Source organism: Balaenoptera musculus, chromosome 5, assembly GCF_009873245.2.
Source record: "Balaenoptera musculus isolate JJ_BM4_2016_0621 chromosome 5, mBalMus1.pri.v3, whole genome shotgun sequence".
NCBI lineage: Eukaryota > Metazoa > Chordata > Mammalia > Artiodactyla > Balaenopteridae > Balaenoptera > Balaenoptera musculus.
In genome coordinates this window covers 140,276,626-140,298,994 of record NC_045789.1, presented here as the reverse complement: position 1 = coordinate 140,298,994, position 22,369 = coordinate 140,276,626, and the positions used below count along the sequence as shown (strand labels likewise).

The window sequence follows — 22,369 nt, the reverse complement described above, 5'->3', positions numbered from 1 at the left end:
GAATAATTCTGGCAGGCCTGAGCGCTAGGGGCAGGGCTGCTTGTACAGTGCCCAGCCCCGGGGAGGTCTGGGGCAGGGGGCACGTCGGCACGGGGGGTGAGAGTGGCTGAGGGGCTGGTTGGGCTGTGGGCTCTGGGCCGGTTCACCGTGGGGAGGCTCAGCACTGGGAGGGCTGTCTCTCCAGGACCAAGGCCCCAAATGCCAGAGCGCCAAGAACACAGAAAACAAGCGAATACAGCCAATACAGCCAAAGACAGATATGGCGGGGGGCGGAGAGAAGGAAACCGTTCTTCCCTGCTTAGAGATACAGGCCAGGTTTTATTTGAGAAAAAACAGGCTTTTGTTTAAGGGAAGGAAGAGGGAGAAAGATTGATGGTGCTGCCAGCAGGGCCCCTGGTCCTCTTACCAGCCAGAGACAGGGACGAAAAGCCTAAAAGAAAAATAAATGAAGAAATAAATGAAGAGGGAGAAAAGGATGAAAGAAAAAACCAATATAAGGGCATAGAGGGGAGTAAATAAGGCCTAGTTCTGCCCGTTCTTTTCCCTGTAAAAGTTAAGGGTCCCTCACGGTGGAAAACCACACCGTGCAGCTGTGGTCCCACTGTTAGGGCTCCACACTGGAAATCCAACACTGCTAACACCACGGCCTCCACCGACCAGCGACCAGACACTTTGCTCAGTGGGTGCCTCTCCCCACCGTTGGCTCCACCCCGAACGGACGGCCACGCCTCTCCAGGCCACCCCGGCACCTGGCCGCCTTCCAGCACGCACCGTCCTGGCAGGCTAGCCCTTGACCAACCTTGACCGACGGCAGACGCCTTTCTCCAGGAGCACAGGTGTGGCCTCACCGTGATGACGCCCTCCTCCAAGGACAGCCACTGGACACACAGGCCCAACATCTTCTAGTCCTTGTTGAGTCCTGGTGGCCACAAATCCTTCCCCCAGACCCCCTGGCTACCTGGGGAGCCCCTTGGGATGACCTGGGTAGCAGCGGGGGGCGTCCGTGGACTGTGCGACAGAACTGCCAGCTACCCCACGTGACGGGGCTCCTCCCGTGCCCCAGCCCTGACGACGGACGGACCCAGAGCTCAGCACACCGGCTGGACTTCACGCAGCGGTCTCAGCAGCGCCTGCCCCGAACAAGTGGCCCATCTGCACACTGATCATACACTGTCCAACCATCACCTAAAAATCGCCCCCTTCAGAGGTGAGAGCTCTAGGAATCTCGTCTCACAGACTCCCACACGTTTCCATGTGCACTAAGGCCACGACGTGAGGTGTGGCCAGGACATGCTACACATGTCACTTCTCAAAGTACAGTCCCTGAGGGCTCCCAGAGGGCCTGTGTGACTGAGACAAAGACTGGTCTCCTCAAACACCCTTTTTCAAATTCCAGTCCGGCAAGTGGAACCCTAGATGGGCCTCTGTCTTGTCCCAGGCCTTAATCTCTCTTAATTCAAGGACCTTGGCTAACTCACACTTCACGCCAAGTTTCAAAGCTTTTCCACTGCCCTTTCCTCTGTTAAAGGGGACGTGTCCTGCCTTTGGGCACTAAAGACTCTTTGCACATAAGGATACTTTAATAATGCCCATCCCCTCCCTCCACCTCCCCATGTGGTCCTGCCTCCTATTTCTAGGGATCTGTGTCCATCTGTCGAAGCACACATGATTAAAGCAAGTCCTGAGTGCAAATTTTAGGACGATCTTCAGATGGCTTCCTTTCTTCTGAAGTCACCATGCAGCCTCTTTCGTGTCAAATCTCCCTCTGCCTCCCCCTTACAAGGACACTCAGAGCCCACTCGGATGATCCAGGGTCATCTCCCTATCTCAAGACCCTTAACTTAGTCCCACCTGCAAAGTCCCTTCACGGTAGAAGCTCCCACTCAAGAGGACATGGGGGGCCAGCCGCTCACACACCGTGTGCCCCTCACAATCCCTGGGCTACTACTGTTGTCATATGTTTCAGTCTCTGGATATATTTCGAGCCCAACGAGATGTTATTATTGCCGTGTTATGTGTCACTCTTCATTAGACTTATAGACAATAGACCTTTCTGCTGCATTTCCTTCCTTCCTGCCCCTCTGGGCTGCAAGGATCACTGTTCTTCTGGAAGAACACCAGTTACCATTTCCGTAAAGGAGGGTCAGTGGTGACAAGTGTTCTCAGAGTTGGATTCTCCGAAGCATCTTTGTTTGACCTCCATTTCAAAGCATGCTTTTTGCTGGATCGAGACGTCCTGGCTAACAGTGGTTTAGTTTGAAGTTTTCCTTCCCTTGGCTGCTGGTTCTGGCCGCTTCTGTTGGAAAGTCAGTGTTCTTTCTTGCTGTTTTGCACTTTGAGGGTAACGGGTCCTTTCCCCCTCAAGCTGCTTTGAAGGCTTTCCCTTCAGCTTTGTTTTCAGCATTTCACTAGGACGCGCCTGGGTTCTTCTGCCTTTGTACTTTTCCTCGGGCTACGGAGCACGCCTTCATTCTGTGACTGGATGTCGTCCATCACTTTTAGAGCTCCTCTCTCTTCAGCCCAAGGGACTGGACACTGGTTGACTCTGGGGCGGGGTTCTGCTGTCCGAGGGAGGACAGTGCAAGGACAGAGGCTCTTCCCCGAGTCCTGAGACGCTTGACTGGCGGAGGATGTGAGGCTGTACGACCTACAGTATATGTAGGTATACACACCCGTAGTATATGTGCAGTTAGAAGCTTAAACGTTCACCGCTGACCCCACCTCCCCCAACACTCAGGCCGCGCTGCCCATCTGCCCATAGAAATGTCCACTTGGCTTCTCAAAGGCAGCTTAGCCCCCTGACCACCCCCGTTGCTTTACAACAGCCCTCCTCTCAGAAAACGTCACATCCGCGCGCTGCTCCAGCCGAATTCCTAAGAGCCACCATCCACCTTCCAAACGTGTCCCACTTCTGACCACCTTCCACTGAGCAGCCGCCTGGCGCGCGCGTTAGGATACTTGCCGGCCCGCAAGCCGACCTTCCGAAGCATTAACAGACGACGGATTTCACTCGAGCGGCTGAAGGCCGAGCGCTTTCCGAGTGCCGCCCAGTCCCCGCAGCCCGCTCGGCGCGGGAGGGAACGGAGGGGAGCAAACTGAGGGGAAGGGGCTCCAGATTGGGGCGGGGGATGGCAGCCTGAGGGCAGCTGGGCACAGCCCACTGTCTGGAGAAGCGCTCCAGATTCCGGGGCTGCGGGAGCTGCCCGCCCCGCCACCCAGCCCCACGCCCACCGCCCCGGGCCCGCCTCCACCGCCACCTCCCGCCAGACCCCGCCCACGCCTCCTGCTTTCCCCTCCCGGCCACGCCCATCCCACAGCCCCGCTCCACGCCCACCGCTCCGGCCCCGCCCACCTCCCACTGCCCGCCAGACCCCCGCCCGGCCGGGTCCTGCCGAGGCCCCGCCCCGTGCTGGCGGTCACGTGGGGCGCGACCCGGAGGCGGAACAGGCGGGCGGGGCGCGGACCTCGGCTCCCGGAGCGCGGAGGGCCGGGTGGCTCTCCCGGGATTGGGGTGTTCTCGCGCCCGGGGCTTGCGTCCCCCGCGCCCCCGCCATGCGCCCACCTCGCCCCCGCGCCGCGCTGCTCGCGCTCCTGGCCGCGTCCCTTGCGGCCGCCGAGGCTCCGCACCTGGTGCGCGTGGACGCGGCCCGCGCGCTGCGTCCCCTGCAGCCCTTCTGGAGGAGCACCGGCTTCTGGTGAGCGCCTCGCGGGGGACTCTGAGGTCGGAGCGGCCCAGCCCGCCCCTGCTCGCTGCGCGCTCTTCCCAAACCGCGGCCGCGCACCCCGCCCCGTGCCTCCGGGACCCCCGTGTCGCACCTGGAGAGACCTGCAGTAGGCGCTCCGAAGGGAGGAGGGCCGCGGCTCGCTCCTTCCTTTCGGGTCCAGCCTCAGAGTGGGGATCTCCTCTCTGTCCGCTGGCTCTATGCCATGTTTCCGGTGCTGCGGAGGTTTTCTAGCTGAGCGGCTGCCCCGTGTGGTGGGGGCCTGGGGCCAGGTCCTGAGTGTGCCTGGTCACCCCCCAGAGGCTGAAGAGCCTGGTGGCCAACCGCGGCAGCCCAGGCTGCAGGAGGGGCTGTGGCCCAGGACACTACTCTTTGGCGCAGACCGGGACCACCTCGACGGGGCAACCCCAGAACGTTCGACGTCCCTGCAGTGGGACCTGTCCCCATCCCTGGTGTCCCCGATTGCCTCTGTCGGGCTTGGAGCTGATATCTCCCGGCTGGTGGGGCAGGGAGCAGGGTGGGAATGTGATCTCTCTGGGAGCCCCCGACCCCCATAAACCTGAGACTTCATCACAGTCCTGGCACTAGGGGGCAGTTTATTACATCAGGGACAGTAAAATTCACCAGCAGACACGCCCCGGTCCTTGCCCTGAGTTTGTAGGTGCGGGGCCTGTGCTGAGGCTCCTCTGCTAGCCCCACTCAAGGGGACTAACGCCTCCGCTCCCCCTTGTTTTGTGCCCAGTCCCCCACTGCCGCACAGCCAGGCTGACCGGTATGACCTCAGCTGGGACCAGCAGCTCAACCTGGCCTACGTGGGTGCCGTCCCTCATGGTGGCATCGAACAGGTTCGGACCCACTGGCTGCTGGACCTCATCACGGCCAGGTGGGTGATGGAGGGGATGGGCAGCCTGGGGGCAGCTGGGCAGAGCCCAGTGTATGGAGATGCAGACGGAGACTAAGAGGAGGTGGCGTCTGGTTGTGGAGGACAGTGCAGTACCGGGCCATGGCGGGGTCAACGGGGTGGGGGACTCCTGCTCCAAGAAGCCATTGCCCCTGTGCTTCTCGGCCAAGCATCCTGGGGGCAGGGGAGAATTGAGGGCACCCTCCTGGTGGCACAGGCGCTGTGGGTGCTGGGGCAGCCCCTGGATCGGGCAGAGCTGGACCCTGCAACGGCGAGTGGGCACCCTCGCTCTGTGCTCAGACTGTGTGGGGATGCCACGCCAGGGGCCGGGCTGAGGTCGTGTTGGTCACATCTGCCTTTGGCCCTGCCAGCCCCAGTGGGGGCTGAGGCAGAGGGTGTAAGAAACACTTGGGTGTGTGCATTGTGGGGTTTCCTAGACACAGAGACTCTCATCACACCCCTGGCCAGAGCTTCCAGCTCTCACCTGGGGTGGGGGGGCACTAGCGGGCCAAGGGACCAACGTCCTTTTGGCACCTTGGAGGCCACATGACTGCCTCAGGGTCCTTGTTCAAGTAAGACAGGACACCGAGTGTCAGACCGGCTCCATGGACCACAGATGCACAGCACTGGGCCCAGGTTGGCACCGAGGCAGGGTTTGTCTCAAAGGTGCAGTTGAGGGTTCTCAAGAGTCTGGGTCCTTGTGTGTGTTCACTGCCACCCTCCATCCCATTTGGGGTTCCCTGGGTCCTCTAGATTGGAGGCACCAGGCGACAGCAAGATCGCAGTGGTGGATGGTGGGAGTGGAGGCTGGCGGCAGGTGCCGGCTCTGTTAGAGGGTGGAGTTGGCGGCCACCAGCTCCTGGCAGCGGGCTCGGGCCGCCTGCACGGCACAGTGCACGCTGGGGAACAGCTGCCCCTCCTCGGCCGCGTCCCCCTGGTCCTCCCCGAGGAAGCCGCCTCTCCTCAGGGTGTCCCTCACCGAGGGGCTGCAGCAGGCCAGGAGCAGGGTGATGCCCAAGGCCCCGTAGTCTCGGCGCAGGTCCTGCAGTGTGGCCAGGCCGGCCGCGTCCAGGAACAGCAGCGGGGCACAGTCAATGACCACTGCGTGGAAGCAGGTCGCTGAGGGCACCAGCGCAGCTGTGCTGCTCCCGGGACCCAGGTCCCTGCCTTCGACAGGCTCTCCCTCGCCAGCCCCAACCTCCGGGCCCCGCTCCTTCCTCCTGGCGGCTGCGTACCCCACGTTCAGCCCGGTGAGGCTGTAGAGTGACCGCAGGAAGAAGTCCTTATTGGCGTAGTAGAGGGGCCCCGTGAAGCGGAACACCTGCACACCAGGCTCGGGGACCAGGCCCTCAAATTCTGCTGGGTCCCCATAGAAGCTGGAATCCCCGGCGCGGGCGAGCAGGGCAGCGCGTGGGTGATGTGTGCGGCCGGCCAGGCTGAGCAGTGAGAGGAGAATGCCGGCCAGGAGCCCGGCCTCGGTGCTGACCAGCACGCAGGTGGCCGCCGTGGCCACCCAGACCAGAGCATCGGCAGGGCTGAGCCGCCACAGCCGCGGGACGTCCCGCACCTTGCGCAGGGCCCCACGCAGGCTGACGATGATGATGCAGGCCAGCACGCTCCGCTGCAGGTCCCGGAACAGGGGCGCTAGCGCCAGCACCACCAGCAGCACCACGGCGGCGCTGACCGCGCTGGAGAGCTGCGTGCGGCAGCCGGTGGCCGTCTTCACCAGGCTCTTGGCCAGGGCGGCGCTGGTGGCAAAACAGTGGAAGAAGGCAGGCAGCACGTTGCAGCAGGCCACAGCCAGCAGCTCCTGGTTGGCGCGCACAGAGTAGCCGTGGCTGCGGGCGAACATCTCCGCCAGCGAGATGGAGAAGGCGGAACTCACGAGGGCCAGGGATGCGGCGTCCAGCGCCACGCGCCACACCAGCCCCGGCTCTGGCACATGCGGGGCCATGAAGCCAGTGGGGATGTCGCCAGCCACACTGGAGCCGAAGCGCTCGTGGAACTGCCCGAAGTGGGACACGAGCGTGGCCGCCCCGATGACCAGCAGTTCTGCGGGCAGCGGCACCTTCAAGTGGTGCCGGTAGCGGTCCGAGAGCTCCTTGGCCGCCAGCAGCACGGCCAGGCACGCGGCGCTGGTGAGCACGTCGCACAGGTTGGCCTGCCCGGCGCTGCGCAGCAGGCTCAGCCACGTGCTGACCACCAGGCCCGGCCCCTGGTGCCGCGGGACGCGCACGCCCAGCAGGTGTCGGAGCTGGGAGGTCAGGATGGTCACTGAGGCCCCCATGGCGAAGCCGTCCAGCAGCGGCTGCGAGAGGTAGGCGGACACGAAGCCCAGCCCGAGGACGCCCATGAGGACCTGCGGACAGAGCGTGGTCAGGGCTGCAGGGCGCGGGCACAGCGCAGAGCCGGACCTCCCTCCCTCGCAGTGCTCATTTCCCACGTGGACCCCATCCGCGGCCGCCTGCACGTGCGTGTGCGCGCACAGGCACGGCAGCTGCCGGAGTGCACGCTGTGGCCATGACGCTCACCGTGGTCCCACACACGCGGGCTCTGGGCATCGCAAGGCAGCTCCTTTCTCTGCCCTGTCCACAGCACCGCCCCCCTCCCGGGGGACCTGGAGCTGAGGGGAAGGACCTGAGGTGGCCCTTGGGAGGGGGCGACGTTGGGGTGGACAGCCCTGGGCCAGGGAGGGCTGGGTGCGGGGAGGCCGTGGGGAGGCAGGCGGGCAGGCAGTTCCCAGGATCCCACTTGGGACAGGACGCCGGGGAGGATGTGCAGACCACGTGGGGGCACGTTTGGGCCCGAGGCCACACTCTGCGGCTGCCCAGGCAGGCCCCCACCCCGGGCACCCTCAGCCCCTCTGGTGCCCCGATCCGGGGTGCTGTCACGCACCCACTTCTGCCTATGCCCTGTTCTCTCCTCTCCTTGCGGGTTAAGCCACCGCCCTGACCTCCTGTCTCCCCCGGGCTTGGCCCTTGCAGGGGGGCGACCAGTACCTGAAGGGGCTGCTCTGAGTGGCTGAGCCAGCCTGTCTAGGCCCAGGCCCAGCTCCTCACCTGGTAAATCCCGGCCAGCAACGTGAGGGCGGTGGCCACGCGGATGGCGTAGCAGTCCCGGCTGCAGTCCTGTAGCCCAAGCTCCAGCATGGTGGCCGAGGCGTTGAGGGCGCTGCGGTTGGCCCCGGGGGCCGGGCCGTCCTGGGTGGGGTCGAAGCCGGCCAGCAGGAGCTCACGGTCCACCACCTGGCCCACCATGAGGCAGAGCAGGCTGAAGATACCCACGGAGACGTGGCGCGAGGTGCCCATGAGGAAGTAGATGAGGTTCGCAAAGAAGGACGTGTAGAGGCTGTAGATGGGCTGCAGCCCGGCCAGCAGTGAGTAGGCGATGGCCTGAGGCACCAGGATGATGCCGATGACCAGCCCAGATATGACGTCACCCGCCAGGTCCTCCCGAGGCTGGTACTGGCGGAGCCAGCGCGTGGCGGGGAGCAGGTCCTGCAGCAGCGCCCAGGCCCCCTGCACGCTGCACGCACAGCTCCGCCGCAGCCGGGCCTTCAGAGCCTCTCGCAGGCCTGGGGGTGCGGGGGGCCGCCGGCGAACCAGCACCAGCCCCCTGCCCTGTGTGCACTCAGGGGACACTTCCATCATGGGGCACCAGCCCGCCCCCCGAGAAAACCTGCAAAGTGGGCAGAAGTGGGTGTCATTGCTGGGGTGGCGAGACATGTCAGAGTCAGAGGGCGTCACGGAGACCCAGACTCGCGTGGCCAGGACAAGCTCCGCTGCTCTCTGTCCACGCCAGAGGCCCCTCCGCTCCGCCGTCCAGACCACCATAGTCCCCTCTGGTCGTCCCTCCATCACCTCTGCACTGCGGCCCTGCTGGCAGGAAGAGCCTTGCAGATGCCAGGACCCCAAATCTGTGCTGCAGCAGCGCCTGCCACTGCCCGGTTGTTGCAGCAGAATTCCTGGAACGTGCTTTGAGGGGCCTGCTGGGAGGGCAGCGGGGGTGACTGGTGTCCATCGCCTGCAGGGTGTTCTGGGACAGCAGGCCCCTTTCCCAGTGCGTGTTAATGCTTCTGGGTTTTGGCTGGTGGCTCAGGCCACAAAGATGCACCGTGGAACACGCGTGCCAATTGTCCCTGCTGTCCAGAGGGCAGCCTGCCACCCGGCCCAGGCTGACCTTGCCTCTGTGCTCAGCGAGTGCCAGGGAGTCCCGTTCACAGCTGTGCTGAGGTCCGCCCGGACTTCAGCTCTTGCTGTCCCCCTCATGGTGACATGAAGCAGATGGTCTCTGCTTCCTCAGAGCCTGGTCACCCTGGCGCGGTGTGTGCACTGGCCGGGGACGCGGGGCCTGGGGTGTCCCCGGGTGTGGAGGACGGGCGCTCGTCCCGGCCTGGTGTGAGGTGTGGGCAGGCGGACGCCGCCCCCAGGGCTCTAGTGGCAGGCCTGCCCTTTGGGGGATGCTAGGGGAGCTGTTTCTTTCCTCTGAAGACCTCACCACACAGGGGTCCCTGGACACCTCGAGCTCAGCCAGCCCCCAAGGTCCAGGTGTGTCGACTGAGTGACTGTTTAAACAACGGGGAGTCCACAAAAGAAACACTGGAATCGGGCCTTTCCACTCACAGCGTTCTGCCCCTCCGCTCCATCCAGGGAGCTGGCCTCTGCTGTGGCCGAGTCGTCTAGAGCCCTCGCTGTCCTGCCGCAGGGTCCCAGGGGGACTCTTACCTGAGGGGGCCCCTCACGGGCTCGGCAGGTAGTGCGGGCCTAGCTTGTCTGTCCGCGGGGCCTCTGGCTCAGTTAGCGGGTTGGGCACGCAGGTGGTGGGCTCAGGCACAGAGCTGGCCTGGCACTGACCGGCGGGCAGTGCTCTGTGCTTAGCATCTGACTGCTCGGCTGTGCTGGGCTTGCAGTTAAATCATTTACTCCAAAGATTGCTGAGTCATAGGTTCCCCCAGATGCGCATTACCTGAGCGGCTAATCCGGGGAGTTGTACTGTAATCAGAGGCTCACACATAATTACAATTGTGTGGGACTCTTATAAGCTTCCAGCCTCCCAGGAGCAGGGCTCCAGGTGCGGGACTGGTGGGCTGGGGCATTGAGTGGCTGGAGCAGGAAGCTTGGATTCTGGGCCCCTGGGGGAGGCGGAAAGCTCAGGAGCCTGGCCAGTTGTACCGGGGGAGGGGGCGGGGGAACGGGCCCAGTGCTGTGGCTCCCAGGACCCTGGAGTGTGGGCAAGGATGGGGGTCTGAGGGAGGGGCTGGTCTCCGGGTCCCATCCCTGGACATCCCGTCTGCCAGGCGATGGGTCTGGTCCACGCGGGAGCCAGCTGGGCCCAGGGCAGCCACATCTTGGCTTCTGCTCTGTGTCCTTGTGTGGAAAGCAGGCACGAGGCCGCTGGTGGGTGTGTGTGTGTGTGTGTGTGTGTGTGTGTGTGTGTGTGTGTCCGAGGACTGGAGGGCTGCCAGGCATCAAGATACAATTAGCAGCCAGGTGTGCCCTTCCTGCTGCAGGGGCAGGGGTCCTGGGTCTGTCCCCTGGAGCCCCGCTACCTGGATCCCAGCCAGGTGCTGGCCCTGTGCGGTGGGTGGCCGTCTGGCCTCGCCACGCCTCCGTCCACTCCTCCTGGGCCAGTGGAACCTGCCTCGTAGGGCTGGTGTGAAGGTAAATGGCCCCTTTGGATGACTGCCCTCGTGTCCCACATGCAGTTAACGAAGAGTGCGCTGCTGATCTTAAAATTACTCAGGACCTCGGTTCTCCCATCTTTACAATGAACAAGTGGGTGCCTGAGGGGCAGCGTGGGGAAAGAACACCACAGCCCCGAGTGTTCTCCATCCTGGAGGGGAGACCTGAGAGGCTGCGAGGGGTCCCTTTGACAGGGCTGCAAGGCTGAGCTGGCCTGGGCCTGCTGTCTCCCAAAGCCTGGGGCAGGGGGAGCTCCATCTAGGCGCCTCCCACATTCAGCCTCATTTCGGGACCTCCCTCCAGAGCCTCCCTGAAAGCTCTGCCACGTCATGGCCTGATGGGAAAGACCAGAGGCCCCATTTGGGGGCAGAGGTGGGAGTGGAACCCCAGGGTGGCTGGGGGGATAGCCAGAGGGTGGGAGGGTCTCCGCACACCTGCATCGAGGGGGAGGAGTGGTCAGGGCTGAGGCCCCACTGCGATGCCGCGTCCATCTCCAGATCTGATTCCTTGTTCTTGAAGAGTCTGTGTTGGGCCCCAAGATCTCGCCCTGCCCTCCGGAGGCTGAACCCAACCACCTGGGGCAGAGCCTGGGGCCTCCCGGCCCGGCCCCTCCCCCTGAGTCCTGCGCAGTACCCACTCAGTCCTGGGGCGGAGCTGTTTGCCCAAGGATGTGGTTTACAGGAGCCACCGGCCAGAGGGCGGGTGGGACAAGTCACAGCAGTTCAGGGGCAGATAAGACTCCTCTCAGGGCTGGAGTGGAGGGGCCACCAAGGGGTCATAACACGCTTATCTTCCAACCCAGCTACCGGCGGCGCGGCAGTGTGGGAACTCCCTGCGTGGCACGTGTGGGCAGCGGTGGCGGCTGGGCCCACCGTCGGGGAGGGGAGGGGTGAATGGAGGTGGCGGCCTCTCCCCCTCTCAGGAGGTGGGGACGGGGCTTTCGGGGGCCGCCTAGGTTTGGAGCACCTGTGGTGGGATTTTAGGCAGGTGGAGATACTGATATTTCAGGGAGGGACTGTTCTCAGCGCTGCAGCACCCATGTTCCCCATGCAGCTGCACCGCAGGGGTGGCCTTGGCTGCCTTGGTGGCAGGGCCTGGGCCTCTGCTCCCCCAGCCGCTGCCCAGGCTGGGTGTCTAAGCAGCTGAAGGGATTCAACTGAGAACTGCAGGGTCCCTGGGGTGTCTAAGCAGCTGAAGGGATTCAACTGAGAACTGCAGGGCCCCTGGGGTGTCTAAGCAGCTGAAGGGATTCAACTGAGAACTGCAGGGTCCCTGGGGTGTCTAAGCAGCTGAAGAGATTCAACTGAGAACTGCAGGGTCCCTGGGGCCTAAGCGCCACCCCCCCCCCACAACCCCTGCCTGTCCCTCTGTGCTTTGAGGACTGTGGTCTTCATGCTGCCATCTGACCAGGCACACAGGCGAGCGTCTTGGGTCCTGGGGCCTTGCTGGCCGAGGCCCACTGTCCCCCTTCACCCCAGTGGGCCCACTGCAGACTTCTCCACCGGGGCAGGGGGGCAGCAGGACCCTGGCGCGGGTTAACCAGCAAGGGGCGTGGGGTCTCCAGCACCTCCGCCTGCTGGAACCGCCTTCATCTTGCCTCCTGCCCAGTCCTGTGCCACATGGTTGTTATTTTAATATTGGTCTTTAAATCACCATTTTAAGCCGCTGAGTACACTTATTTGGAAAGGAGCCATGTATCCCCACAAGTGAAAAGAGGCTGGGCTGCAAGCCCATTCTCATCTCCAGGGTCCAGAGAACCAGACCCCAGCGCTCCCAGTTCCAGAAGAGCGACTCTCCTGCCTCCCCGGCCGGCACCTTCGCAGCCGGGACCCTGACTGTGGCTGCCGGTTCCCCGCAGCGGCGGGTCTGTGTCTCCCCCTATGAGCACTCTCGCCCCGCCCCATGTATTTCCCCACCCCGGCCCCGCGCCCCCCCCATCCCTACCGACCACGCGCACCCCGGGTTCCCACCCTGTGCATTTCCACACGTACCCCCGCTCCGCGCCCCTTCCCACGAGTAAGCCCTGCAAGCCAAGCACGCGCGGCCCGGGCCCCACCCAGCACATTTCCATCCACCCTGCGCCCCCTCCCACGAGTGCGTCCCTCCCCTCGCCAGACGAGCAAGCGCGGCCCCATCTGCACTCGGCCCGATCCCCACCCGGTGTCCCCCAGATTCCACGCCCGAGCACGCGAGGCCTGGGGCCCCGCCCTGCGCACCCGAGCACTCACCAGGCCTGGGTGCTGCTGGGTCCTCGCGGCGCACGCGCTCAGGCCCAGGGATGGGGGGTGGTTCCTGGTGCAGCCTGACGGCTGCCGGCGTGCAGTGAATAAAGTCGTTGTGCGGCCTCCGCTGCCCCGGCCCAAGTGCCGGACCAGGAGCGGGAGGCGACGCCACCTGTGCCTCGCGCCCAGGTTCGGCCTCCTGCGTGGCTGGAGGATGGAGAGGCCCTCGGGCTGGACTGCGTGTGTGACCCAAGCCTCTGCAGGGGGAGTGCAGGGGTGGGCTGTGCACTACACCTTCTGGCTCAGCCCCCTCACTAGCTTTGATCACTCAAATTCCCCTCCTGACGGAGGCTGAGACGGATGGAGACCTAGGCACCGACAGTGGGGCCCGAGGACAGCTTCCCGGGGTTCCTGGGCCTGGGATCACCCCAAGGTTGGGTCTTCTGGTCCCCGGGGGGCAGGTTACTGACCCCTAGGGCATTTCTGGGTGCCGAGGCTGGATTGGTCAGCGGACACTCAAGTCCACTCAGAGTGACAGGCTGAGATCGGCTCTGCGGCTGGGGCTCCCCTGGTGACACCCCGCAGGCCCAGGACACTGAGCGCCGGAACAGAATTTACCCGAGGCCTGATGTGCTCCCGCCCCAAGTCGGCCCAGCGCTGCCAGGGTCTGCAGAGAAAGCCTGGCACCCGTGCCCGGGCCTCCGCTGTACATGCGTCGTCCATCGCCCACGCCTGCTCCCCCACCCCCACCTGTGGGACTTTGGAACCCGTCCGCTGCCACGCATTTAATTTTTACCCGAGCGTTTTTTTTTCTTTGCTACCGGTTGTGACCTTTGGAGGGGGGAGGGGCGGACCCCCGCTGCGCACGTGCTGTGGGGCTGGGCTCCGGAGGTGGGAAGACGCGGTCTGGTGAGAGCCGGAGGCACCCTGTCTGCGTGGTGGCTCGGCCTTGACCTTGTGCAGTGACGAGTGGGGCAGAGGAGGCCCGGAAGGGAGGTGCTGACTTGTCCAGACCCTCGCTGTCCCTCAGGGGGACAGCGGTGGGCTGGCCAGACTGGCGTGGGACTGACTGGGAGACTTAGACCCAGAGCGGTTCAGGGCCAGATTCCACCTTGATCCCTCGTCGCCCCTCGCTCGCTGCCGCGCAGGCGGGACGCACCTGGCTGCCACTAGAGGGCGCAGCTGCACGCCCTCTGGAACGTGTCCGCCCTCCCCCTCAGATCTGTGGATGGACCGGGCGTGCCCTCAGACCCTCTGCCGGCCCACCCGTCTGGGCCACCCCAGGCTGCCGCATCAGCCCCAGGCTCGGTGCTCTACTCCGCCTGCCTCTCCCTCCTTGCCTTGGCCTGACGGCTGAGCACCAGTTTCCTCACCCAGGCCCCGACCCCAGGTGCGCCACCTCCACGCCAGCGCATTTGAGACCCATCTTACCCCCCTGCCTGCCTCTGCCAACTGCACGCACCCCCAGGTGCTCAAGCGAAATCCACGGTTGTGCTGAACTCCCCCTTCCCAGCTCCCCTCCAGTCCGGCAGTGGACGCTGGCCCCTCTGCCTCCTAAATCCATCCGCGCCAGCTCCCTCTTGCTGCTGCCGCCGACGCCACCCAGTCCGGGCACCTACCTCCCCCGGGGAACCGTCTTCCAGCTCCCACTCTGGCTCCAACGGGCCGATGAAGGGATCCTTTCAAAATATGGCAAAGACAAAACTATGGAGACAGTAAACACGTCAGGGGTTTGGGGTGGGGGGAGGACGAAGAGGTGAGGCAGAAAGGATTTTCAGGGCAGTGAAAATACTTTGTGTGATGCTACAGTGGTAGATACATGCCGTTATACATTTTTCCAAACCCATAGAATGTACATCACCCGGTGAGCCCTAATGTGGACTGTGGATTTGGGGTGACTGTGATGTTAGTGTAGGTCCATCAGTTGTAACAAAAGTCCCACTCTGGGATGTTGACCATGGGGGAGGCTGTGCATGTGGGGAGGGAGCGTGGCGGGGGGTAAATCTCCGTACCTCCGTCTCAATTTTGCTGTGAATCCAAAACTGTTCTAAAAGAATTGTCTTACAAACACATAAAAAAAGTCATGGTACTGCTCTGCTTCAATCCCTGAGAGGACTCCCCATGTCACCCTGAGTCAGGGTCCCATCCTCACCATTGTCACAAGGCCTCGTGTGACTGCATCTCTCACAACCCACACCCTTCTTCTGCCCCAGGCCCACTAGCTGCTTTTCTGCTGCTTGATTATCATGAGTTCATTTCTACCTCAGGGATGAGTGCAGGGTGGGGGGACTGCCCTTCTCCCTCTCCTGCCTGTTCACGTTGCCTCTCAGAGTGTGGAAGGGGGGCAGGGGTAGTGTTGAGCCAAGTCTGGGGCCCTGGCCTCCAGGAGGTGCAGGGAAGCAGGATATGGCACCACAGGGTCCTGCCAAGCTCATCCCACAGCCTCCTGCTTCACTGTCAGCTGTCTTTAGGATGCCTGTTCTCCCCCCTCCATCCTGTTGTACCTTTCCCGAAAGACCTGCCTGCCCCCTCCCACAGGCTATTCTGAGCCCCTGAAGGCTCGAGGGTGGGGTTCCAGTACAGACAGCCTAGTTCACACTAGGCTGTGAGTGACGACTAGGCTTACACAGTCACGTTTCTGAGGAGAGGGGCCAGTTGAGTCTGGAACCTAGCCCTGCACGGCACCTTGCAGGTTTCTTAGCTGCTTGAATGCGGCCACAGTTCCAGCCGCGGGCCCACCTTCCCCCATCCTGACATTGAGTGTCCTTCTACAGGGGGTCAGCCAGGCGGGGCCTGAGCTACAACTTCACCCACCTGGACCGGTACCTGGACCTTCTCAGGGAGAACCAGCTCGTCCCAGGTAAGCCGCCAGCCTCGCCCTTGTACTGCTGGCCCCACGCCCTCCCCTTGGCCTGGCCCTTCTGGGTCCTCCCGGTTGCCCACGCAGGGCCTACCTCAGCGCAGGCCTGGTGGAGACAGGCAGGTGAGCAGCGGACAGCCGCCCTCATGTGTTGCAGGCTTTGAGCTGATGGGCAGCCCCTCCGGACGCTTCACTGACTTTGAGGACAAGCGGCAGGTGTTCGAGTGGAAGGACCTGGTCTCGCTCCTGGCCAGGAGATACATCGGTGGGCGGGGCGCGTGCCCTGCGGGGACAGGGGGGCACTGCTGGGCAGGCTCTCCTCCCACACCCACCCAGGCCACCTCCTGGTCTTCTCATCATGAACCCGCTGAACCAGGGCCTCCTGATGGGGGAGGGGGGAAGTGGGGGGGGCGAGCTCATAGGGAATCAGACACTCCCGTCACATCCAAGTCCCCCACCACGGTTGCCCCTCCCTGGGGATCCCCATGAGCCCATGACCCTGTCCCAGGGCAGGAGCCCTCTCGCCACAGTAGGGACCCTCTGCAGGTAGGTACGGCCTCAAGCACGTTTCCAAGTGGAATTTCGAGACGTGGAACGAGCCGGACCACCACGACTTTGACAACGTGTCCATGACCTTGCAAGGTGGGCAGGCCGGCCTCCTGGGGTCCTGCGGATCTGAGAGGGGGGGGCAGCGGCTCCTCCGGCGCGGGGGTGTGGACTCTGTGTCCCTCCCGCCCAGGCTTCTTGAACTACTACGACGCCTGCTCCGAGGGTCTGCGAGCCGCCAGCTCGGCTCTGCGCCTGGGCGGCCCCGGAGACTCCTGCCACCCGCTGCCGCGCTCCCCGCTCTGCTGGGGCCTCCTGGGGCACTGCCACAACGGCACCAACTTCTTCACCGGGGAGGTGGGCGTGAGGCTGGACTACATCGCGCTCCACAAGAAGGTCCAGCCCGGGATCCCCGCCCTTCCGTCCGTCCCCGGCCCCAACCCAGCGCCCACGCGGGGGTCCCCCGCGTGCGGCAACCCCAGAATCCCCGCCTGCTGCCTGCAGCCCCGCCGGCCCTCCGCGGCGGTCTCGGGGGTTGCTCAGGCGGGGCCTCTGCGCAGGGCGCCGGCAGCTCCATCTACATCCTGGAGCAGGAGGCGGCGGGCGTGCGGCAGATACAGCGGCTCTTCCCCAGGTTCGCGGACACCCCCGTTTACAACGACGAGGCCGACCCGCTGGTGGGCTGGTCCCTGCCGCAGCCCTGGAGGGCCGACGTGACCTACGCTGCCATGGTCGTGAAGGTGGGCCCGCCGCCAGGCCCGCCCCTGGGGGAGGCCTTTCTCCCGGGTGGGAGTGGCGGGCAGGCGGCCCCCGCGGTCGCGTTCCCAGCCACCCCGATGCCCGCAGGTCATCGCACAGCACCAGAACCTGCTGGTGGCCAACGCCAGCTCCTCCGTGCGCTACGCGCTCCTAAGCAACGACAACGCCTTCCTGAGTTACCACCCGCACCCCTTCTCTCAGCGCACGCTCACCGCGCGCTTCCAGGTCAACGACACGCGCCCGCCGCACGTGCAGCTGCTGCGCAAGCCGGTGCTCACGGCGATGGCCCTGCTGGCCCTGCTGGGTGAGCCGCGTGCCCCGGCGCTTCCTGCGAGGGCGGGGCCAGGACGAGGCCTCAGTTGGACGGGGATGTCGTGCTAGGCCAGGGGTAGCTTGTGCAAAGGCCCGCGGAAGGATGTGCCCTGCTGGGGAGCCGGGAGCGTGTTTCTTGTCCCTCCCCACCCTTCCCCAGCTCAGTGGGCCGCAGAGGCTGTGGTGTGGCCGGGGATCTCCGGTGGAGGAGGGCAAATGGTGGGAAGCCGGGCCCTGGGAGGGTCGAGGGGCGACGACTCCGCGTGGTGACCCCTCTACCCCCGCAGACGGCGAGCAGCTCTGGGCTGAGGTGTCGCGGGGCGGGACGGTGCTGGATAGCAACCACACGGTGGGCGTCCTGGCCAGCGCCCACCCCCCCACGGGCCCCGCCGACGCCTGGCGCGCCACGGTGCTGGTCTACGCGAGCGACGACACCCGCGCCCACGCCAACCGCAGCGTACCCTTGACTCTGAGCCTGCACGGGGTGCCCCCGGGCCCGGGTAAGCAGGGCTCCCAGAGAGGGGGCTCCCGCCCGTGGGGTGGGGGTAGCTCTGGCGGGGCGGGGCCTGGAGGAGGCGAGGCCCGGCCCCAGCATCCCGCTCCGCAGAGGTCGTCTTTGTCCAGCTCTACATGGACAACTGGCTCTGCAGCCCCTACGGCGAGTGGCGGCGCCTGGGCAGGCCCGTCTACCCCTCTGCTGAGCAGTTCCGGCGCATGCGCGCGGCCGAGGTCCGCGGGGAGCGTGGGGTAAGGGGCGGGGCGGCTCCCGAGGTGCGAGGTCCCTGAGCCCCTGACTCCGTCCCCAGGACCCGGCGACCGTGGTGCCGCTCCCCTTTCCCAGCAGCGGCCGCCTGACGCTGCGCCCTGAGCTTCCTGTGCCCTCGCTCTGGCTGGTGCACGTGTGCGCGCGCCCCGAGGAGCCGCCGGGGCAGGCAAGTGGCATTTCCCTTCCCCGCCGCCGCCCCGGTCGCCCCCGCCCCCAACCAGTCTCGGTGCCTCACTCCCCCAGGTGACCCGGCTTCGTGCTCTGCCCTTGACCCGCGGGCAGCTGCTTTTGGTCTGGTCCGATGAGCGTGTGGGCTCCAAGTGCGTGAGTGCGGTCACCACCCCTACCCCTGCCCCCCCCACGCGCCCTTGGCCCCCAAATCCTCCGGGCTGTAGCGCCCATGTGGCCACTCTCTGTGGCCCTTCGGCCACCCCACGCGGACTGTGCTCTCTGCCCCCCATACAGCTGCCCCCACTGTTGGCACAAATGGCCCATGACTTTGTACCTCTGTGATGTGGGATGGGGGTACCTACACAGGCCATTTGCCCCTGGCACTGTGCTCCAGACCCCTCCTCTCAGCCAGTGTGGCCCTTTGTCATGGCAGGAAGAGTGTCCTGGGCCCTGGGGAGGGGCCGGGAAGGGGGCTGGAGGGGAGTAGGGCTCTGGGCGCCCCCTGCCTGCCAGCCCCTCTGGACCCCAGCCCTGGTTGTGCCTGACCTTCCCCAGGTGCCTGTGGACCTATGAGATCCAGTTCTCCCCGGAGGGTGTGGTGTACCTGCCCATCAGCAGGAAGCCTTCGACCTTTAACCTCTTCGTGTTCAGCCCAGGTGTGCCTGCTGCCTCAGCACAGTCCCTGTGGGGAGGGGTCCAGGGCCTCTCGGCACCTGGAGCTTGGGGGGATCAGAGGGGTTCAGGTTGAAGAGCAGGCATGTACCTTTGTGTCCTCAGACACGGCTGTCGTCTCCGGCTCCTACCGGGTCCGTGCTGTGGACTACTGGGCCCGACCAGGCCCCTTCTCGAGCCCCGTGTGGTACCTGGGGGCCCCTGCCCCGTGAGGGCCCCTGCTGCCCCGCGACTGCACCTGTGCTGACCGTGAGCCTGGGCGGCCAGAAGCCGTGCTGGGCCGGACTGCCGTCAGCCTCTCAGCCAGTCGCCCCTCTGTTTGTCCCCTCCTGCCCCTCATTCACCCCCTTAAAGTGCCTTTCCACGCACAGTAATGGGGACGGCCTTCGTGGTGGGCACTGGGCAGACACGAGGCCCGGCTGGAGTGAGGCCATCCCCGCCTCGCCCCACCCCCGCCTGTGGGAGCCTGGATGGGACTCGGGTCAAGCGCAGACAGGTGTGAGTTGCCACTGGGGTGCCCGCTCCGCGCGCCTGGGGTCTCTGGCGTCACCGCTGGGCGCAGCAGGCCCCATTCCCAGCCCCTGCGCCAGGAGGGCCCAGAGGGTTCCCACTTCCTGAGGCCCAGCCAGGCTGCCCACTGCACCCTGCCTGGCCCAGACTGTCCGCAGTGGCAGGGAAGGCCGGCAGTGTCCACTCCTGCGGTCATCCGGGCTCCTTATCTGGGCCCAGGAGGAAACAGCACGCCCAGACGAGGGCGACTTGGGGACTGTGGATGGACATGTGGACGGGGCCAGGGAAGCCACGAGGGGTGCTATGGAGCCCTGGGGCTCCTCCCCAACCCCCCACGCCCACCCCAGGGCAGGTGGAGCCGACAGAGAACGGTGTGGCGAGGCCACGTGGCGAGGAGCAGGGGTGCAGCCAGTCTGGGGTGACGCAAGCAGGAGTGGGGGCCCCGACCCACCCTCCTCTCTCCGCTGCCCTCCGAGCTGCCTGGGCTCAGGGATGGGGGGGCAGGCCTGGCAGGGCACATGGAAGGCGAGGCCCAGTCACCCCCGGCTCCTGTCCGCATGGAAAGGGCGGGGCGCCAGGGCCCACCAGCTGCCTCGTCCTGGGCTGGGGATGTCAGCGTGAGCACTCTCCACCTGAACCCCAAAGCCAGCACCTGTCCCCATTGCCCTTGGCCGCTGGGGGAGGCTTCAGGGCTTGGTGCCTGGGGCCCCGTTGGTACCATACAAGGGGTGCTGGGGTGCCCGGTGGGCCCCCGGTTTCTGGGCATTGTCTTCCTGCGTTGTCAGGAAGCTGTGCCTGGATGTGGCTACGTGACCAAGCACCACGGCGGGCAGGTGGCCCACACGGCAGACGCTCATCCTCTCACGTCCTGGAGGCCGCAGCCTGCGGGCAGGGGTTCCTCCTGAGGGCGCTCTCCTGGGCGTGCAGACGGCCACCTCCTCCCCGTGTCCTCACATGGTCGTCCCTCTGTGTGTGTCTGTGTCCTAATCTCCTCTTCTTATAAGGACACCAGCCATATGGGATTTGGGCCCACCCATGTGACCTCATTTTAATCACCTCTTTAAAGGCTCCCTCTCCAAATACTGTCACATTCTGAGGTACTGGGGGTGAGAACGTCAGTGTGTGAATTGGGGGGATCCAGTTCAGTCGGTAACGAGCACCAACCCTATTTCTCTGTGGCGGTAGGAATGCATCACCCTAGCGTTAAAGCAGCCTCTTCTTTTTGGGATACGAGCTGCTATATATAAAATATAAACAGGGGCTTCCCTGGTGGCGCAGTGGTTGAGAATCTGCCTGCCAATGCAGGGGACACGGGTTCGAGCCCTGGTCTGGGAAGATCCCACATGCCGCGGAGCAACTAGGCCCGTGCGCCACAACTACTGAGCCGGCGCGTCTGGAGCCTGTGCTCCGCAGCAAGAGAAGCCGCGATAGTGAGAGGCCCGCGCACCGCGATGAAGAGTGGCCCCCGCTTGCCACAACTAGAGAAAGCCCTCGCACAGAAACGAAGACCCAACACAGCCATAAATAAATAAATAATTTAAAAAAAAAAGTGGTTAAGATTTATTAAAAAAAAAAAAAAAATATATATATATATATAAACAATAGGCCCTACTGTATAGCACAGGGAACTATATTCAACATCTTGTAATAAACCGTAATAGAAAAGAATGTGAAAAGGAATATATATATTGGGTTGGCCAAAAAGTTCATTTGGATTTTCCCGTCACATCTTATGGAAAAACCCGAACGAACTTTCTGGCCAAACCTGTATATACATATATATAACTGAATCACTTTGCTGTACACCAGAAACTAATGGAACATTGTAAATTACCTATAGTTCAATTAAAAAAATTTTTTTAAAGCAGCCTTTTCTCTACCTGCTGGTTTGGTAGCCTGAGGACCCCTGATGGTCAGGGGCCATCTCAGCTCACAGCTTACTGGGACTGGTACGGGGTTCCCCGGTTCCTTCCTTGGACACTGCACACTCCACCGCACACCCCACTGAGCAGAGATCTCAGATGGGCCCCTCCTTTGGAGACAGTTATGGCTCCAGGGCAGTCAGTGGGGATTTGGCACTGGCACCTGCATCTTGGCCAGGACAGCAAAGCCACAACTGTCTCCAGGGGTAAGTCACCATCTCCACTTTTACTGTGGCTTGTGTGTTGTCAGGCGGCCACCGGGTTGCTGGCATGTCCCCATCATCTGACCATGTTTTGGTCTTTGCTGGTTTGGGATTGGGCTGGGAGCTGTGTTGAGAGTTCAGGAAGTCCACGTAACTGGCCCATGCACGTCCTCCGTCCCTGCTGTCATGGCCACTTTGCACCTGGGCCCATGGAGTGGTCACTGGGATGGCAGAAAGGGGCTGACATTGACATGACCCGTTGATGAGCCCCTGCTGTAGGGGACACTTCCTGGGTCAGTGTAGCTTTTCTGCAGGACACAGCACCCTCTCTGTCCCTCTCCACAGACCTCTTTGTCCCCAAGTGTTCTGTCTTCGTCGCTCTGAGTCTGGCCCACCGGCTGAGCTGTTGGATGCTGCCTGCTTGAGCCAGACGTGCACCTTGGTCCTGCGTGCCGGGGGACCCTGGTGCGTGTGCACACGCGCCCGCAAGCCGCGTCCCTCACGCGGCTGGCGGGAGGCTCTTCGTGCAGCCCTGGGCGTGGGCTGAGGGAGAGGCAGCAAGCAGCTCAGGACGAGCTGCAGGCTCCCGGCCATACGACGCGCTTTCAGATGCGCTTGGGCCCAGGCTCTGATATTTAAATTTGGGACAGAATGCTGTGTGCACCGTCTTCTCACTGGGCCCTTGGGTCACCTGGCCACTTGGTAAATGGAGTTGGACCTGCCCCAGAGCTCAGTGGCAGATCCGGAGCTGCTTTTCAAGTGGAGAGTTGTGTTTGACGCAGGAGGAGATGGACTTGCTCCAGGATGCCAGGGCTCTGGGCTGGAGGCGTTTGCCACAGGTGTCTGCCACAGATGCTCCAGGCTGCGTGGGGTCTGATGGGCTACTCACCCAAGGGGCGAGTGGCCCGCGGCCCAGGAGATGGGTCAGAACAGCACGTGCAGATGGGGGGTGTGCCGCTCCCCCGCCCAGAGCCCCATTGAGCTCGGTGCCTCCTGGAAGTGGTCCTGCACACCCCCACATTGCCAGACCTTCGGACCCCCAAACTTCCCTGGACTTTCAGTGGGTTTACCTCTCACCCTGCGGGAGGCATGGGCTTTACCGAGGCCTCTAGGGCGCTTGTC

The 22,369-nt window shown here is 63.9% G+C and overlaps 2 protein-coding genes across 9 annotated transcripts; one reads left to right on the top strand and one right to left on the bottom strand.

Annotated features, from left to right (window-relative positions):
- The first annotated feature begins 3,436 nt into the window (after positions 1-3,436).
- IDUA (alpha-L-iduronidase) lies at positions 3,437-20,466 on the top strand. 7 transcript variants are annotated; one of them, XM_036853134.1, is made up of 14 exons: positions 3,437-3,695; positions 4,465-4,605; positions 15,301-15,386; positions 15,544-15,651; positions 15,933-16,028; positions 16,126-16,328; positions 16,493-16,672; positions 16,779-16,995; positions 17,291-17,503; positions 17,611-17,732; positions 17,810-17,935; positions 18,013-18,089; positions 18,496-18,596; positions 18,718-18,977. In XM_036853134.1, exons 1-14 carry the CDS (start codon positions 3,553-3,555, stop codon positions 18,822-18,824), a joined length of 1,920 nt encoding a protein of 639 aa, XP_036709029.1. In that variant the 5' UTR covers positions 3,437-3,552; the 3' UTR covers positions 18,825-18,977. The 7 variants fall into 7 exon arrangements, 5 of the variants coding, with proteins under 5 accessions (XP_036709029.1, XP_036709030.1, XP_036709032.1 ...); XR_005020001.1 differs by having other exon boundaries at positions 3,438-3,695; positions 18,013-18,093; positions 18,718-20,466; XM_036853135.1 differs by having other exon boundaries at positions 3,438-3,695; positions 16,126-16,289; positions 18,718-20,466.
- On the bottom strand, positions 4,605-9,482 carry SLC26A1 (solute carrier family 26 member 1). 2 transcript variants are annotated; one of them, XM_036853133.1, is made up of 3 exons: positions 9,348-9,482; positions 7,683-8,301; positions 4,605-6,982 (listed from the first exon to the last, which is right to left on the bottom strand). In XM_036853133.1, the coding sequence occupies exons 2-3, from the start codon at positions 8,271-8,273 to the stop codon at positions 5,453-5,455; spliced, it is 2,121 nt and encodes a 706-aa protein (XP_036709028.1). In that variant the 5' UTR covers positions 8,274-8,301; positions 9,348-9,482; the 3' UTR covers positions 4,605-5,452. The 2 variants fall into 2 exon arrangements, with proteins under 2 accessions (XP_036709028.1, XP_036709027.1); XM_036853132.1 differs by lacking the exon at positions 9,348-9,482 and having other exon boundaries at positions 7,683-9,289.
- Positions 20,467-22,369: the final 1,903 nt, after the last annotated feature.